The sequence below is a fragment of the Aureobasidium subglaciale genome (assembly GCF_000721755.1).
Source record: "Aureobasidium subglaciale EXF-2481 unplaced genomic scaffold scaffold_13, whole genome shotgun sequence".
In the NCBI taxonomy this organism is placed as follows: Eukaryota; Fungi; Ascomycota; class Dothideomycetes; order Dothideales; family Saccotheciaceae; genus Aureobasidium; species Aureobasidium subglaciale.
Window position 1 is genome coordinate 108,711 of NW_013566982.1, and position 16,416 is coordinate 125,126.

Below are 16,416 nucleotides of genomic sequence, written 5' to 3' on the forward strand. Positions count from 1 at the left end.
CCCTCGTTTCCGCCCGCTTCTTGCTTCTGTATTTGGCATCCGAAAAAGACGCCCTGTCAATCCTGCCAATCCCCTCGTAATTAATCTATCCATGCAAGCCTGATCTGACTGACATATCGTTCCTTCCTGCTTCAGCATCTGCGACTGACTGCCTTGCTGCCCCCACACACACGCAATCTGTCACTCTTGTCGACGACTCATCACAACAGCATGAGAGCCTGTCACACTCCTCGGATCAAACGGCTGCGCTCACGCCTTCGATCCCCACACTCGAATCCCCCTTCCAGACCCTGCGCTTGCTGCCAATCGAGTCAAGACAAGTCCAAATGAGCGACGCCAACGAAAGCCATTTATCCACCAACTTTGCGCCACTTACCGCTAGCCCCGCTCCGACCTTGCTCCATCCAGCTTGCAGCTCTGCCCAAGAGCACCATCATCCCTGGCTTGAATTATTCATGTGCATCTGCAGCCGACTTCCTATGCGTACTTTGTCCACCCATGCATGCTGATTGTATTCCCGCGACCTTTAACAACCATCTCACCCAATTTGCGCCTTGCCCGACGTCAATCTTGCACTCTCAGCGCTTCCGTCATTTCCAATTTGCGGCCAACGACTGATTCTTGTTTGGCTGCCGGCCTGCCTCTTGTCCCTATCGCGTCTTTAGCTTTCCTCTTTTCTAGGATCGAGTCCACCCGCTGCCGTCTGCAGTCTTCTGCTTTTGCTCATTTGAGCTTCAGCTGTCCTTAGGCTCAGCCTCCGGCTATCAATTCTCCGATGTCCAGACGTGGTCCCGTGGTCATCACTTCTCAGCACGCTGCAAAACTTGGGTCATTTGTTCGATAATATTCCACCCTAGGCATGAATTGTGTGTTTATCTGCTCAATTGATCCCACGTAGATATTTGTATCCGACGCCGATGCAACTCAGAGAGCGTGCCGCTATCTGATGGTTGAGCAAGCTCTCCGACATAGGCCTATCTATGGTTTATCGCCTGCACGAGCTGTGTGAGATAGGCGATAAACAGGCGGTACTTTGCAGACAACACGCGGATATCACCTCAATGTGGCATCTCCATGCGAATCATCCATGTCCATATGGCTTGTGCAGTGGACTTGGTGTACACCGCTTCTGTGACCAAGTCATTGAGGCCGAAGAGCATGATAACAGTGGCACGTTGACTGGTAGATATAAAACAGAGAGGTAGGTCCAAGTGAAATGTGTTTGCCAGAAGATCACTTGGAACCACAACATGAGGTTGTCCTCAAGTCTTCTGTTTGTCAGTTCAATCATCTACGCCAATGGCGTCTTATCGGCTCCTAGTCCAGATCCCAAGGCTGCTTGGGTTCGTCAGGGCAGAGCTAGGAAGGCTGCTTCAAAGAACGGAAGACGCTGGTTGAACGAAACATCGACACCTCCAGCTGTGAGCTCGTGCTCGGGAAACAACTATACCCGGATTACAGCTCCTAAGGCCAACGTTTGGGGAGGTCTTACCGATGTCGAAGCCGCTTCGGTGACCAAGTGGATGTTCGCTCAGCCAGAGTTCAACCTCACCTTGAGCGATGACGCTGGGGAGTGGGACAATACTATGTACGTTCACAAACTCCTTACCTGTCTAAAGTACTAATGATGCACAAGTCTCTTGGTCGAGCTCATGCATCCAAACAAAACGGACGTCTTGTACTATCTGGACGGTGCGGGCCCGGCCCCACCTCGATACGCACATGTCGTCTTGGATCATCGAGCCTGTGAGGATCCCTATTACGAAGATATACTGGTTGGCCCTATTGATCCTTCTGGCGTCAACAATGGCACAACCAGATGGGAGCCTCTCGAGTACCCCTACACTCGCAAGACAGCCGGACGTGTACGTAATCTTGATGCCGACGCTGATGACACTCTTTATTCCCAATGGATATACAAAATCAGTGCTACCATCTCCGACATCACCCTCGATCTGTGGGGTGGAACTGCTCTTGGTCACGACAACGACACGCTCTCCATATGGGGCATCGACCCTCTCTGGCAAGATGACGGACGGGTTATTCGTTGGGATGCTTTCTGGTCTAATTCTGTTGACAACTTTGACACCCAAACTCTTCTGCCTCTAGGTCTATACTTCAGAAGCGATGTCACCGGCCGTGACCCTAGTCAGTGGAAATTTGAAGGCTGGTACTATAACGGCATTTTCTACGACACCACCGAAGCATTCAAAAATGCATACTACACGCCCGGGTTTGCTAAGCTCGAGGCTAACGTTGAGGGAGACTGGGCTCGAACAGATCAGAATGGGCCCGTCATTCCACTCGATACTACCCCTCCTCCCGTATCTATCGCACCTAGCGGTGCCAGATTTTCAGTTGATGTTGAGAAGAAATGGGTCAAATGGATGGACTTTGAGTTCTTCGTTGGATATCAGCGTGACACTGGTCTCAGTCTGTGGGACATTCGCTATAAAGGCGAAAGAGTATTGTACGAGTTAGGCCTCCAAGAGGCGCTGGCTCATTACGCAGGACAGGATCCTCTCCAAAGCGGCACTGTAAGTATGATCTCCCTTCTCAGATGATTCTTTCTGACCCTCACTTCAGGCATACCTAGACACGTACTATGGTTTCGGACCATATGCATTTCAATTGGTAAAGGGTTATGATTGCCCGGCATATGCCACCTACCTCAACACCTCTTTCTACGTGGCAGAGACAACTCACACACATCTTGAGAGTCTTTGTCTATTCGAATACACTGCCGACTATCCTCTCCAACGACACAGCACCTCGAATTACGTTAGTGCGACAAAGAACACCTACTTCACCATCCGATCTGTCAGCACTGTAGGAAACTACGACTACATGTTTTCGTACTCCTTCTACATGGGTATGCTATTCTCGTCTGAACATTGTCCCGATAGCTTGATACTAACCTTGAGATAGATGGTAGCATCAATGTTGAAGTCCGTGCTTCTGGATATATTCAAAGTGCTTATTACGCCAACAATGACGAATACGGCTACAAGATCCACGACAATCTCTCAGGCAGCATGCACGATCATGTCTTGAACTTCAAAGCCGACTTCGACATTTTGGGTACCAACAACACTGTTGCCGTAGTCAACCAGGTACCGATTTCGACAACATACCCCTGGTCCAACGGCAAAGCTCGAAACACCATGAAACTTGAGAAGTCATACATCGAATCCGAAGACCAAAGTCGCCTATTCTGGGGCCCCAACAGCGCAACCCAATACAGTGTCATCAACAAGGACGCTGTAAATCAGTACGGAGAATACAAAGGCTACCGCATCTCACCCTCTCTCGGCGCCATCCACCTCACAGTAGAAGAATCCAGTAATCTGGCAAACGCAGCACGCTGGGCAACCCACGACCTCCAAATTACAAGACAACACGACACTGAACCCCGCGCCGCCCACGCCTACAATAACCAAGACGTGCACAACCCACCCATAAACTTCAACACATTTTTCAATAGTGAAAACCTCACTCAAACCGATCTCGTATTGTGGTTAAATCTGGGAATGCACCATATCCCTCACACGGGCGATCTACCAAATACCGTCTTCTCCACCGCACACGCCGGACTCTCATTTTCGCCCTTGAATTATCTGGAAGGTGATCCTAGTCGGCAGACTGTTAATCAAGTACGCATTGACTATGGAGATGGCAATGTCAGTGCTGTGGAGACTTTTGGACAAGAACAAGGTAGTGGTAGTTGTGCAGTCGAGTATACACCCGTGGAAGCAGATCTTTGGGATTACAAGGGTGATGTTGTTGTTAGGAAGTTTCCCTTTGATCCTAATGAGCCGTTTTATGAGACTGATAGTATTGTGTAGAGAGAAGAAGAAGGGAAAGAGAGCCTTTGGGAGGAAAGGTGATTCTGGTGGGAAATTGTGGATTGAATGTTTTTTTTTTATATGGGATGTTTGGTACTCTGTCGATTGGTGGACTATGCTGTATGTCTATGTCTGATTGTAAATCATTACTGTATTGGTCTTTTTCCCTTGATGCATTGTTGGCCCTTCTCGACTGTCGCCATTTCGAACCCCCATCCTGCGCTACCTTCTAGTGAATCAGGAGTCAAACAATGTCAGAGAATCTTTCGAAACTCTTTTCATGGCTGTATATACCCAATCTTTTTGCCATACTACCTGCATCCTCGTCCTCTTCTTCTTCTTCTGGCTCAGCGGTGGATCAAGCGGACGAGGATGTCACATTCTCACTCTTTTTGCTTCAATGCCGTGTTCAATCCGTCCGCTCGCCGTTGTGCTTTTACATCGTTTCGCCCTCATTCTCGAGCTGCTGGCAAGGCAGTCATGCTCAGAGTGTCGTTCTTGCTTGTTCTGGTTCTATACTGTTTATCCGATAACTGACTTTTGGACTGGTCTTGTCTTGTGCTTGTTCCACAGATTGAACATTCTCTACAGTCATGAACAGCGCTGCTACTTCTTTCAATCCTGGACATGCGTATCGGTAATTGCTCGACGATTGACCTTGAAGCGTGAATGTTTCGTTGTTAGCACATGTGGACTCTGTGCAAGGACAACAATGGAATAACAAAGGAATCTTTCGTTTATTGCCAATCGAGAAAAAAAGAAGTCAAATATTTACACAATCCCATGCGAAGCAGCGCTACAGCATCATGCCCCAGCCTCTCGTAAGGATAAAACGCCCATGTATGTGAGAAGAAGAAAAGAAGAAAACCAGCGGCGGCAATTTTGTCACAAGCCTCGCGAATTGTTTACTTGCGGTACCACATTCTGGTGATCTTGGTGTGTCTCATCTTCTTCTGGAGCTGGAAGATACCGAACATAAGGGCTTCGGCGGTGGGCGGGCATCCGGGAACGTAAATGTCGACAGGGACGATACGGTCACAGCCGCGGGTAACGGAGTAGGAGTAGTGGTAGTAACCGCCACCGTTGGCGCATGAGCCCATGGAGATGACCCAGCGGGGGTCGGGCATCTGATCGTAAACCTGACGGAGAGCGGGAGCCATCTTGTTGGTCAGGGTACCGGCGACAATCATGACATCGGATTGACGGGGCGAGGCACGGAAAATGATACCCATGCGATCTTGATCGTAACGGGGGGTGGACAAGTGCATCATCTCGACGGCGCAGCAAGCAAGACCGAAGGTCAATGGCCACAGCGAACCCTGACGAGCCCAGTTTGCGATTTGGTCAAGAGTGGTCCTATGAGTGATTTGGTCAGCAATTGACTCGACTTGCTATCCTCCAATCAATCGACATACAAGGCGTATTGCATGACACCCTGCTTGCCCTCCTGGCTGGGAAGAGGGACGTTTGTGGGCATGCCCTTCTTCATGGGTGGCGGGGTGCCGGGGTTGCCCTTGACCAAACCAGGTCTCTCCATAGTTGCCGACTTGGTCGATGAGCTGTGAATGAAGGCGGAGGGAGCGGCGCGAGTGAAGGGGATGAGGGCGGCAGTGGGCTTGGCTATACATGATTGTCTTAGTCGGAGTGTGTCTATGTCGCGGTAATCGAATTTCACGTACCGCGCAGACCCAGGGCCATTGTCGAGCGAGTGGCGGCGAACATGGCGACTGTCGGGTGTGTGTGTATGTGACTAGGTCGTGACAAAGAAAGTCGGCGGCGCGGAGTGGAGATTGTGCCTTGTCGCTGTCGATGCGTGCAAGTGGCGGAAGGGACGCTGTTTCAATGATGCTTGCGAGCCATGTACAGAAGTCGCGACCGCCCATCTGATTATCGATCGTCGTCCTCTGATTGGCTGTCTGTCATCGCCCACAACGACCGCTTACCCGACTGGCTGAGCTTGACTTCACCTCTATCATCATCATCGTTGCTTTTGTTGTTTTTGTCACTCGAATAATTATTAACTCAATCATGACCATCATCAAGACTCCAGCCATCGCCTGTATAGGTGTTATTGGCAGACATGTATGTAATTCGAAATTTCGCTCCCAGTTCACCACTCGCGTATTATGCTTGACTCCTTTTATCTAACATCACCATAGAACAATCCACTCCACATCTCCATATTTCCTGCTGAAGGGGAAAAGGAAGAACGTAGCAAGCTCGATTTTTCTTTCATGCTCTCAACGTGTCTTGATATCTTCGAAGCTCGTCTACCTGAAAAGAATGTTGGCCAAGACTTTGGTCTCTTGCAAGCCGTCGATGAGCGTCTCGCCATGTACGGCTGGCTCACAAACACTGGCGTTAAACTCGTCATTATCGTAGATATGGAAGGTCGCCAGTCTCCCGCGAACGACTCTAGAACTCCCCCCGTCCTGGGGCTGAAGAACTCCGATCTTACTCCTGTGAGCCCATCCTATAGCTTTCCTACGAAATTGAGACGCTGACAGTCTGCCTCCTATGATAGGCTTTCCAAGCACTGCAAAAGGCATATATCAATCTGTTGAGGAACCCATTTTATACACCCGAGGATCACTCTCCGAATTACGCCAATGCTCACCAGCCAGCTACGTCAACTCAGATCACGAGCCGCAACTTCGTTAATGAAGTCAATCGCATCGGGCGGGTCTGGGCTCCTACCATCGCTTCTCGCTGATCTCAGTCGTACCGAAGATCAAAGAAGATGTTTCGAGCAAGCACAAGGTCAAAACAACACTTCAAAGCCCTGGTCTGCCACAGCTAGATCGGGCTTGTGAACCCAAGTCACACCCATGAGCGAGAAGCGAGAAGCTGCCGGCTATCCTGTCAACTTCATCCAAACTGTCTGGACCACGAATAGCTCATGGGCAATTGTACAGATCACAAACTCGCCACTCTTGCGTCATATTGTCAAGACCTATTAACAAGTCCGGCTTGAATCAAGTCACGAAGGACGGAACGCAATAGCCATGCTCTGGCTAAAATGGAATAGAACAGCTCGTCAAAGAGGACGCCGAGTGCCGTAACACGTTCTACAAGAAAATATTGGTAAGTGATAGGCAGCAGAATACTGCATCAAGCTGGATGAGAAAGCAGAATGCATTTTGTGTCAAGTCCGAGTATCAAACTCAAGACCTACATGCTGGAAATGAGGAAACTTGATAGAGAGAGAAGAAACAAATCAACCCGTTGAAACGCGCGTAAGGAAAGAAATCCTGAGCCCCCCCTTAATGCTGCTTGACAAGAAGTAGAAAAGGCTGTATCGATGTAGTCTTCGTTTACCAGTCCTTCTTGATATCGAATGACCACTCGAACTTCAAGTGGGTCTGCTCGTCATCGTCAATGAACTTAGAGACGGCGTTATAGTGACCACGAGCCATCATGCCAGAAGGTGCGGTCTCTGCTTCGACTGTGTTGATTATGTCAGCATGCAACTAGGTACGTGTCGTCGCACCACTTACACTTCTTCTCGTACTCGGGCTTGTCGGTGGTGTTGGGAGAGTACGAGCCAATCATCTCCTGCATCTTGTTCGAGATACCCATACGCTTGACAACCTGAACGTACTTCATGCCCGAGAGGATCTGGTGCTGAACTCTGAAGCGGGCCTTCATGCGGAAAGTGGCACCCTCCTTGATGGTAAAGGGCTTAGACTTGAGAGACTCAAGAGCACCTTGGGAAGACAGGTCGATGATGATGTCGGGACGGCCCTCAACCTGGAGAAAAGCTAATATAAGCTACGATGCTCAACACATCCTAAACAGTTCAACGTACCTCAAGTCCGAGAGAAACGATAATGACCTTGCGAGGGTCGCTGGCATCACCAATGGTGGTACCAGAGCCGATACCCAGGCTCTCCTTCCACTTTCTCAAACTCTCATCGTTTTGGTCTAGTAGTCAAAGCATAGTCAGCAATCACAACGTATATAGTTTGCGCAAGAATGAATGAAGCCAGAAGCATCGCGTAGCGTGGCCGCTCACCGTGCGCCCATCCAACGGAAGAAGCGGCGAGTCCAAGATTTTCCACGGCCTTCGGTCTGTCTACAAAGGTCTCGGTCCTCTTGTTCAATGGCCTGTCTACTGACCCGGGTCTCCAGGTATTCATGTGGTCCAATGTGGCCAGGGGATATATCGCTGGAAGAATCATCGCTTCTCATGGAATCGTCCGTCATCTCCTTTATTTGCTTGATCTGCTCGGAGATTGCAGGTCGATTTGGCATGTTGCGACCGTCAATAGTCATCCACAATTCGGCCTCTCGATATTTCATGCGATATACTGGCGAGTTGTGGAGCCACCAACCGACTTGCACTGTAGTAGGCGGACTCGAGATTTCAGAGCCATTGCACTCGAGTATAGCTCTGAAGTGTTCGGCAGTCTGTTCCTCAACTTGTCTTGTCGGTATGCGTGTGAGAGGAACATCATACCCTTCGTAGTCTGGCCGTAACGGGCCCCTTAGATGAATTGCTTCCAGTTGGTGTGTAATTTCAGGCTGGCCAGGCAATTCTTTGCCGTACTGATCCATGAAGACCATCTCACCGTGACAGATGATGAGATGTACGGGGTCGTCCTTTCGCTCAACTGCATGCCAGGTGAATACATCGCAGTGAGAAGCATCCATCGTGGAGGAGTAGCATCGTAGGACTTGTCGGGCCCATCTTCGATCATCATCGGGGGATGGTAGCAGGGCGTTCGGAATTGAACTTCGAACATAAGACTCTTTGCGTGGTATCTTGGAATCTCGATCGCGACCACCAGAGTATCTGCTCAACACACCTTTATCGTGAGGGCCCATGATACTGTCATGTTTATGAAGACTCTGTAGTCCCTGAACAAGAGACCTTCGCCGATCGTTTGAAACAGTGCGCCTCGCAGGCTTGAAAGCTTCATCTCCTGGCATGGCTCGGACGAACTCCGGAGCTAGCTCGTCCTCGTCTCTTGAAGCGGTTCTAGAGGAGGTTCTGGTTGATGCTGGTTTGGAGAAGATATCAATGGTGTTCTCTAATGCTGTTCGTACAGAAGACCTCCGAGCTTTGCGCTGGATTTCCGCGTCGATGTGCTGCTGCTTCTGCTCATCCGATAGCTTTCTTGCATCGATCCATGGCTGTCTGCGATTACTAGAGCGTCTGCTGGATGGTGTCATTGGAGCAGTGGAAGATTTACTCTGAGCTCGATCGTCTGCCTCTCGAGACTTGGATCGTGGTTGAAAATAATCATTATCGGCCGAGTCCAAATCGGCAAATTTAATGTTCATGTTATGCGGCTTTCTCAGAATCTGACATTCGTAGTAATTCCACTGATAGAGATGAGAAGGACGTGTTGAGTCACGTATCAAAACTTTCAGATTTCCAGGACCAGGGGCCAGGGGTCATATGAAGGTCTCAAGGTGAATTGCCTCCGCCGCAGACGGAGACTTTCGAAGAAGAGAACTGGGTGCCTCCAGATCGTAGACAAACCACAAGCAAAAATGAACTCAAAGGTACTCACCGAGCTGTTGGTACTCCTCCAGGGTTTTCTTCTCTCCAACCTTGAAACCAGCAGTGGTCTCGGGACGGAGCTCGTCCTCGTGGAAGTCAGCTGCACCAGACATTGTCGACGTGTAGGTAGAATTGGTCTTAAAGGAGATGGATAGCAAGCAGGAATTGGGATCAAGATAAGGAGGCAAGTGAGTGAGTGTGCGAGCTAGATGCTCAGGGAGGGAAGCTTAAGGTGTCGTTTGTGGAGCCCAAAGACTGGCCTGGAATTTAGCTCAGTACACGTCAGACCCGCCCGACTTCACCGCCTCAGTTGGAAATCACGTGGACACGAAGGGAGAGGTCAATGCGGTTTGAGAAATAAATTAAGTCTAGTCCTGAACCTGCCTTTGGCAGAGAAGCACAGAGTGGAATGGAACTATAGAGAGCGGCCAAATTGTGCCTTTGTCGTAGCAGAGTGTTTGTTATGGTGAACTTTAGCAGCTACGACCGACGTGGGGTCTTTAAGAGCAAGGTGGCTGGAAGCTAGGTTTTTGACCTTGACTCGCCAGAACAATTTTCGTGCACTTTCGTCCATCGGTATCTACATTCGACGTACGAGTTTCACAGAGTGAAGAACGAGGTTCCGGGTGTTTTGAACAGTGTATCGTATAGCTCGGTCTCGCTATGACTAAAGCATCAAGTTCTCATAACAGACAAGCCTGTGAGAGATGATGCACGCACGTACTTTAACAGTATGGTTTCGTACGACACTAAACTAGGCAGAGACGATCTGTAAAAAGCCGTGGCCGTGCTAACATGAACAATTGTTGCTGTCGGTGAGTACAGAGGTAAGTATTATTGTTTCTCGCATGCCGCAAGCTGGCTTGTTTGTGTTGCAATCTCCCGTGTGTCTTCGCAGTAGACAAGACCTTGAGACAGTCGTGCTGAATTCACGCCCGCCAGACTCAAGTGTACAACAGCAAGCTTGAGACGAAGCAAGAGGTCACAAAGGAAGTCTCAGCCGCTCACCTCACTTTGTAGGCGTTTCCCTGATGCGTACCAAAAGTGAGTGATGTCGGTGAAAGTCAAAGCCAACCCCCCCACAGACGTTATTTTCCTGTTGGCAACGCCTGCCTATTGCGTAGGTCTTGCATTCCCGGTAGCAGCGCGCTCGCGTCTCTGACCATTTTTGACCTCACCACCTTCGTCCACTTTATTCCTCAAGCGTCCAGCCCAACTCACCCACGCCCGCAGTCAAGTTGTCCCCACGCTGTCGTCGCACAGGCGCATTTCCACCGAATCAGTTGCGCCCAACTACAAAAACAACCTAGCCGACGCGCTCGATCTTCACAATGGACGCGGAACGCGACTTGCCCGAGAAGAGGAATCCTCTGGTCGAGGATCATCACACCCCACCACGTACGTCGAGAGCTAGACATGACATTCTGACCACATGGCTGATGGGAAACAGTCGAGATTCTTGTCGAGAGGCGCCGATTGGGACAGACGGAGCTCACAGTGAAGGCGGGCCAAATTGGCACCTCGAATGCGACAAAGCCCTCCAACCTGGGCATGTTCGACTATGCTCACTTGCGTGTGCCTCTCCCCAAAGACCTGCAAGGAAGTGGTATCTTCGCTCCGTCGCGCCGCAACCAGTCGTACCCGGAAGCTTACTTTCTGATGGTAAGCACATGATTGAATTCACGCAAATCGACGCTTTCCCACTAACGTGGCTTTCACAGAGACGCTCCAACGATGGCTATATTAGCGCGACTGGCATGTACAAGGCTGCTTTCCCCTGGTCGTCACTCGAGGAGGAGGAAACCGAGAAGAAGTACATCAAGTCGCTCCCAGAGACCGACAGCGAAGAAATTGCTGGCAACGTCTGGATTCCCCCAACCTCAGCTCTGACTCTCGCCGAGGCCTACGGTATGCGTGCCTGGATTGAGGCCCTGCTCGACCCCGAGCCTATCCCCAAAGGAACTCACGACCCCAACAAGAAAATCGCAACACCTCCTCGATTCGTCATTCCCACCTCTGAAGCAACCACTCTCCCTCCTCCAACAGAGACCACCACTCGCCGCCGTACTCTTCGTTCCGCCTCTCCTGCAAAGGCTCCTCCTACTCCTAGCCGTAAAATCGCAACACCCAGGAGGACCAGACGCGCAAAGCCCGCAGCAACTATTACGCTCGCCCCTACTGCCGAGATTATCGAGGACTCCGCTGCACTAGAGACATCGCTTGAGCCCGAGTCCGCCAAGTTTGACTCCATCATTGCCTCTAGTGAAGCTGCCGCCAAAGCAGACGCGGAAGCCGAGCTGGAGGCCGAAATCCCTGTCACTCTCAGTGCTCGCTCTGACGACACGGTCAAGGTCGACATTGAGACCATCATCACGCCCGCAGTCAACGGAGGCACCCCCACTGAGAGCATCCACGCAAGCATTACTACTCCTGCCAGCCACCCCGACCTCGCACAACCGGGTGATGCTCAAGAATACCTTGACCGGGCCAAGGACGCCATTAATGCCGCGCGCAAGCTGACTGCCAGTCGTACCCCTGGCAAGAAGCGCAAGGCCCTCGAGGCTTTTGAAGATGATGACGAGCAGCTGATCGATTCCTTCCCGGACTTCGACCCAGTTGGCTCATCTGCCGCACTCGCTCCTGCAGAGGTCGACGAGCGCCCGGCCAAGAGACAACGTTTCACCGAGATTGAGATTCGTAAGGAGAAGATCAAGAAGAGAGCAACGTTGGGCATATTGACCACTATGGCTATGGGGTATGTTGATTGTTCAACTTCCATGCACTGTAAATCCATGCTAATTTTATCTACAGTGTTGCAGTACCATTTTTGGGAACCTACTTCCAATTATACTGAGTCGGTTGTCTCAAAAAGGATGACCGTGCCCTGTGATATTCTCCTGTCTTTGAGATAATTTGTTTCTCCTTTTGCGTCTCAAGATTTCTAATCAACTTCAGCCTTGTTGCCAGTATGGCCTCGTTTTTCTCAGATCTGGGAGTTTTTGTGACGGTGGAAAGAAGGAGGATGGAAACACGAAAATGTTTCAGGGGAAGTGCACCGCCTTGCCTCATGTTCGATGCGCGCGTTGTTCAGTCTTCTGGAGATAGCAGTTTATGTGAATGACATGTTTCTCGCCTTGTGCTGCCATCGAGAGTTTGCGTCGATCAAAGCGTGGCGTAGTCTGTGAGATTGTCGGTGCCGCTCGGCGTTCAAAGTCCTGTCGAAATCGAGTAGTGGTATTTTCACTTCGGCCACAAGCGTGCTCTTGGAGCAAGGCAGGTCAGAGGCATGCTCTCTATTCGTCGAGAGCGAGTGAGACTTCGTCCTTGTAGTGTTGTTTGTCGTATCGAGGAATCGTGGTTGCTTCATACCAAGACACCTTTGAACTCGGCTCTTCCACCAGCTCCAGCACCTTGTAATTGCTCCCACTGCACCAACACGCGGTCCACAAGCCAACAAAGCAATCTTCCGCTCAGACTGAGCCTCTTGACCCTCGCCCAACTCTCAACATAGATTGTGCGCATCTCTCCTGCACCATCACTCCCTTGTAGACCAAGGAAGCGCAACAAGACCGATGCAAAGACCAAGATGGTAGCCGTGGCAGGGCCATTGGTAATGACCAAGTCCGGGTATCCATAATGCCTGTCAGAAGAAGGTCTCAGCCATCTTAAGCAATCCCACAAACACAACAAACAAGTCCAAGGCGAAGAAAGCAGACTCTGGTGTATCTTCCTCGCTCTCCTGACCTCCACAACTCTATACGTGCCCTTCTTTTCTCCCATCTCTTGCTCGAATTCCTTGGCAAAGGCGGCGGAAAAGCTGTCGCCGGAGGAGACTAGCCAGGTGCGATGGGAGAACTTTGAGCAAGTGTTGCTGCGGCGCAGCATGGAGATCATTTCTGCCGTGTGGCCGCCGCTGCCGAGGACGATGAGGAGGTGGGCGGGTGTACCGAGTTGGCGGGGTGTCGGTGGGGGACGGCGTTGTGGTGCGAGGGAGAGGAGACGGAGGGTTATGAGTTGGAGGGCGAATAGGGCGAATGTTGCGAGGACTGCCAGAACAGGGGCATTGAGCAGGGCCATGGTGGTGTGTTGACGTCGACTCGTGGTAGTGGGCGATGGTGTACTTCAGACGTGACAATGAGCAGTAAACAGGTGTCGTGGATATAGAAAACAGGAATCTCCTGCACGTCCTGACACTATAAGTTTTGCATGTTTGTGCGAGCGGTGCTTGGTCAAGGAGTTGCTTGTCGGTCGAAGAGACGACAAAGTGTGGAGAGGTTTTGACATGTGAAGAAGGCTGCTTCTTCATACATCTCTCCCACCGCTACAACACTACTCATACTACCCGACACTATGTTTCGACCACTCTGGAAACCTCACGTCGCCATCGGTAACCCACTATGGCTTTCTTCTACTCTGCGTACATTTGCCGTCTCTTCTGTCAGAGGCGGGTCCCGTGCACATCTCGACCGCGACGTTCGTCTTAGAAAAAACGCCTATGAGAAGGCAAGACTGGATGCTTCTCCAGATCATATTTGATATTGGTTTTTGTTGACGATTGAGCTGGTAATCTTCGCCTCCCAGAAGGCTTCATCTCGTTGCTCGCAACCCCCGCATGTTGTCAGGGCGATGAACTCGGAAGACTTCCTTCCGAAAATCTGCTCCTTGCACTCGGAAACGCGACCAAGCTAGTCACTGGTAGCAAGCTAGAACTGCCTACGCTGTATCGCAGCAATAGGGTTTGGTCGTCACGTTCAAGTGAACATAGCACTACTTCCAGAGCGACACTTCCTGTCCTGATCTGCGCGCGTCCAGCATGAAAATGACAACAGCTTTGAGAAACTCCATCGCCCATCACCACGTGCTACGTTGGTGGACTTCTGAATCTTCTTTACGATCTGGATCTTGTTCTTTGCTGGCAAACCGGAAACTAATATCCAGGTGGCCGCCATCTTTCTTCCGACTCTTCTCAGCATGTGACTCAAACTCCAACACCACCGAGGATACTTGAGCAGCGACCCGAGATCAAGGAGACAACACATCAGAATCTCTCAGGTTTCAGGCAGCAGTCTAGCAGGAAGGAGAACGAAAGTACTTCGATGTCGTGCGTGAAAATAGAGAGAAAGCGCGCATCGCTGAGTGGCTCTGGAGAGCTAGGAACCGGGCAAGACACCAAGCGCGAACGCGACTGGCAAGTGCAAAGAATTGGAACTATGATACTTTATACAAGTTGAGAGGATGGCTCCGTTTGGCGCTATCAAACCGTGGGCGGATGATAAAAGGACTGCCTTGGAAGACCCATGTGCCTGTCGTCTATCCTGAGAGGATCGAGTATCAATGCAGTAAGTGTTTACTGCCGAGACATGGAGGCGCCAAAATCTGGATGAAGTTGAAGGGGAGAGAATATGAGAAAGAAGATGATGGCGACTTTACGAATGCTTTCGTTGCAATGTCACTGGCCCTGAAGCTATGCCGGAGGGCTACGAGGATATCACCACAGGTAAAGATCTGGTAGCACGCAAAAGGGAGCTCGATGGATCGGACTCTGTACCAAAGTCGGAGCGTACAAAATGCGAAAAGCTAGCTGAGGAGCGCCAACTGCCTACTGTCTAACATGCTATTGAAAAACTCGGCGCGAAAAGTCTGTTCGGCCACTGAGACTAACGAAAACATGATTTGATCGTCATCGGAACTCAACAGGAAGGCCTATCAATTCTCCTTCCATCACTCCACTGACACTGCAACGTTTCGATCAGGACATTATACCACGACTGTTGATTTCAACACTATTTCTGGGACTGAAACATCACGATCTTGCAACAGTCTCATCTACTACTTAGATGAAGGCTTTCTTTTGCGATGATGAACGCCAGACTGCTATTGCTCTATCAATGTCATCATCTGTGTGAATCTACAGGATCACGAGGGCGCCAACCGACACCACCACAGCCGTGAACATGACCAAAGCCAAAACATCACCACTCCTACCGTTTGACATGATCGAAGATGCGCCCTAAATTTCGAGGATCAGTACAAGCGTCGAGATATGTCAATCAGCACGACACTCACAGATCCGCTGTCCGAAGCAGAAGCAGCACTCGCCGAAGCAGCAGCAGAGGACGATACGGCACTGCCCGAAGCAGTACGAGTCGACGATGAAGAAGACGTAGAACCAGAAGCACTGCCAGTAGCAGAAGCTGGAGCTGTAGCAGAAGCCAACTTTTCAAGGCCAGCGGTCAACTGGACGGGAAAGCTGTTGAACAGAGTACCCGACAATGTAACAAAACTCTCGATACTCAATGCTGTGACATCGGGGATATTGACATTCATGGTAAAGGTACAGACAGCAGCTTCCGTGCCGGTAATCTTGCAAGTCTCGGAGGCCGAAGCTTCAACACCAAGGGTTGTTGTGACGAAGTCGAGGGCGAAAGTGGATGGGCCGACGGTGTAGGTTTGCTGTGATTCCGGTTGGTATGTTGTGCGATTTGTAACGTGAGTGTTTCTATCAAATGTTGCTTGTGCAACGCTAGAGCTGTTGGACATCTCTATACCGGGTACGGTATTACCATGGCTGAGGGTCGTTTGGACACATCCCAGACTAACATACACCAACACATCATCAGGATTGGTAGGGGGACTTACAGTGATTGTAGATGCGTTGTAACAAGCAGACCCTGTACAGACGAGTGCATAGACCGTCTCACTAGGTCCAGCCGTAACCACAGACCCGGCATACTCCTGTCCAGAGATGGAAGGTCCACCAAGGAAAAGCGAAGTAGTCGAGGTCTCCTGAGCCAAAACACTCATGGCAGAAGTAGCCAAAAGAAGAGCAGGAGAAAAACGCATCTTTAGGAATTTAGACCGATGATTGATTGATTTCGATTTGAACGCTGGAAAAGAAAGGTAAAACAAAAACGAGGGAAATCACAGAAAGATGTCTGTGTTATATATACCTATACCCGCATCTTTTTCGAAGGATTGCGCTCCCCTGCCTCATGCTGCGCCTAACGCTAGTACTCAAACAAGTTGATGTTGTGGCCTAAAATCACAAGCCCAACTCCCCCA

At 50.4% G+C, this 16,416-nt stretch overlaps 7 protein-coding genes across 7 annotated transcripts; 3 read left to right on the forward strand and 4 right to left on the reverse strand.

Moving 5' to 3' along the window:
• The first annotated feature begins 999 nt into the window (after window positions 1-999).
• AUEXF2481DRAFT_265085 (uncharacterized protein) lies at window positions 1,000-3,985 on the forward strand. Its single transcript, XM_013487538.1, has 4 exons — window positions 1,000-1,588; window positions 1,637-2,537; window positions 2,587-2,872; window positions 2,929-3,985. Exons 1-4 carry the CDS (start codon window positions 1,251-1,253, stop codon window positions 3,843-3,845), a joined length of 2,442 nt encoding a protein of 813 aa, XP_013342992.1. The 5' UTR covers window positions 1,000-1,250; the 3' UTR covers window positions 3,846-3,985.
• Window positions 3,986-4,750: 765 nt separating this feature from the next.
• AUEXF2481DRAFT_5788 (uncharacterized protein) lies at window positions 4,751-5,567 on the reverse strand (the record flags this gene model as incomplete). The annotated part of the gene is made up of 3 exons (XM_013487291.1): window positions 4,751-5,201; window positions 5,261-5,465; window positions 5,525-5,567. 3 exons carry the CDS (start codon window positions 5,565-5,567, stop codon window positions 4,751-4,753), a joined length of 699 nt encoding a protein of 232 aa, XP_013342745.1.
• Window positions 5,568-5,873: 306 nt separating this feature from the next.
• Window positions 5,874-6,558, forward strand: AUEXF2481DRAFT_5789 (uncharacterized protein; the record flags this gene model as incomplete). Its single annotated transcript, XM_013487292.1, has 3 exons — window positions 5,874-5,927; window positions 6,005-6,307; window positions 6,370-6,558. The coding sequence occupies 3 exons, from the start codon at window positions 5,874-5,876 to the stop codon at window positions 6,556-6,558; spliced, it is 546 nt and encodes a 181-aa protein (XP_013342746.1).
• A 601-nt stretch (window positions 6,559-7,159) lies between these two features.
• AUEXF2481DRAFT_66377 (uncharacterized protein) lies at window positions 7,160-9,467 on the reverse strand (the record flags this gene model as incomplete). Its single annotated transcript, XM_013487480.1, has 4 exons — window positions 7,160-7,290; window positions 7,343-7,595; window positions 7,654-7,769; window positions 9,365-9,467. The coding sequence occupies 4 exons, from the start codon at window positions 9,465-9,467 to the stop codon at window positions 7,160-7,162; spliced, it is 603 nt and encodes a 200-aa protein (XP_013342934.1).
• Window positions 9,468-10,685: 1,218 nt separating this feature from the next.
• On the forward strand, window positions 10,686-12,208 carry AUEXF2481DRAFT_5792 (uncharacterized protein; the record flags this gene model as incomplete). Its single annotated transcript, XM_013487293.1, has 4 exons — window positions 10,686-10,752; window positions 10,805-11,016; window positions 11,076-12,109; window positions 12,166-12,208. The coding sequence occupies 4 exons, from the start codon at window positions 10,686-10,688 to the stop codon at window positions 12,206-12,208; spliced, it is 1,356 nt and encodes a 451-aa protein (XP_013342747.1).
• A 493-nt stretch (window positions 12,209-12,701) lies between these two features.
• AUEXF2481DRAFT_266565 (glycosyltransferase family 1 protein) lies at window positions 12,702-13,568 on the reverse strand. Its single transcript, XM_013487539.1, has one exon. It carries the CDS (start codon window positions 13,429-13,431, stop codon window positions 12,718-12,720), a length of 714 nt encoding a protein of 237 aa, XP_013342993.1. The 5' UTR covers window positions 13,432-13,568; the 3' UTR covers window positions 12,702-12,717.
• A 1,542-nt stretch (window positions 13,569-15,110) lies between these two features.
• AUEXF2481DRAFT_40876 (uncharacterized protein) lies at window positions 15,111-16,250 on the reverse strand. Its single transcript, XM_013487408.1, has one exon. The coding sequence runs from the start codon at window positions 16,195-16,197 to the stop codon at window positions 15,379-15,381; it is 819 nt and encodes a 272-aa protein (XP_013342862.1). The 5' UTR covers window positions 16,198-16,250; the 3' UTR covers window positions 15,111-15,378.
• Between the last annotated feature and the right edge of the window lie 166 nt (window positions 16,251-16,416).

Bases quoted from the DNA above. Each gene is read 5' to 3' on its own strand.
- AUEXF2481DRAFT_265085 (XM_013487538.1), top strand. From the start codon at position 1,251: ATGAGGTTGTCCTCAAGTCTTCTGTTTGTCAGTTCAATCATCTACGCC. The intron at 1,589-1,636 runs GTACGTTCACAA...ATGATGCACAAG, and splicing joins GGGGAGTGGGACAATACTAT to TCTCTTGGTCGAGCTCATGC. The intron at 2,538-2,586 runs GTAAGTATGATC...CCCTCACTTCAG, and splicing joins ATCCTCTCCAAAGCGGCACT to GCATACCTAGACACGTACTA.
- AUEXF2481DRAFT_266565 (XM_013487539.1), bottom strand. From the start codon at position 13,431: ATGGCCCTGCTCAATGCCCCTGTTCTGGCAGTCCTCGCAACATTCGCC.
- AUEXF2481DRAFT_40876 (XM_013487408.1), bottom strand. From the start codon at position 16,197: ATGCGTTTTTCTCCTGCTCTTCTTTTGGCTACTTCTGCCATGAGTGTT.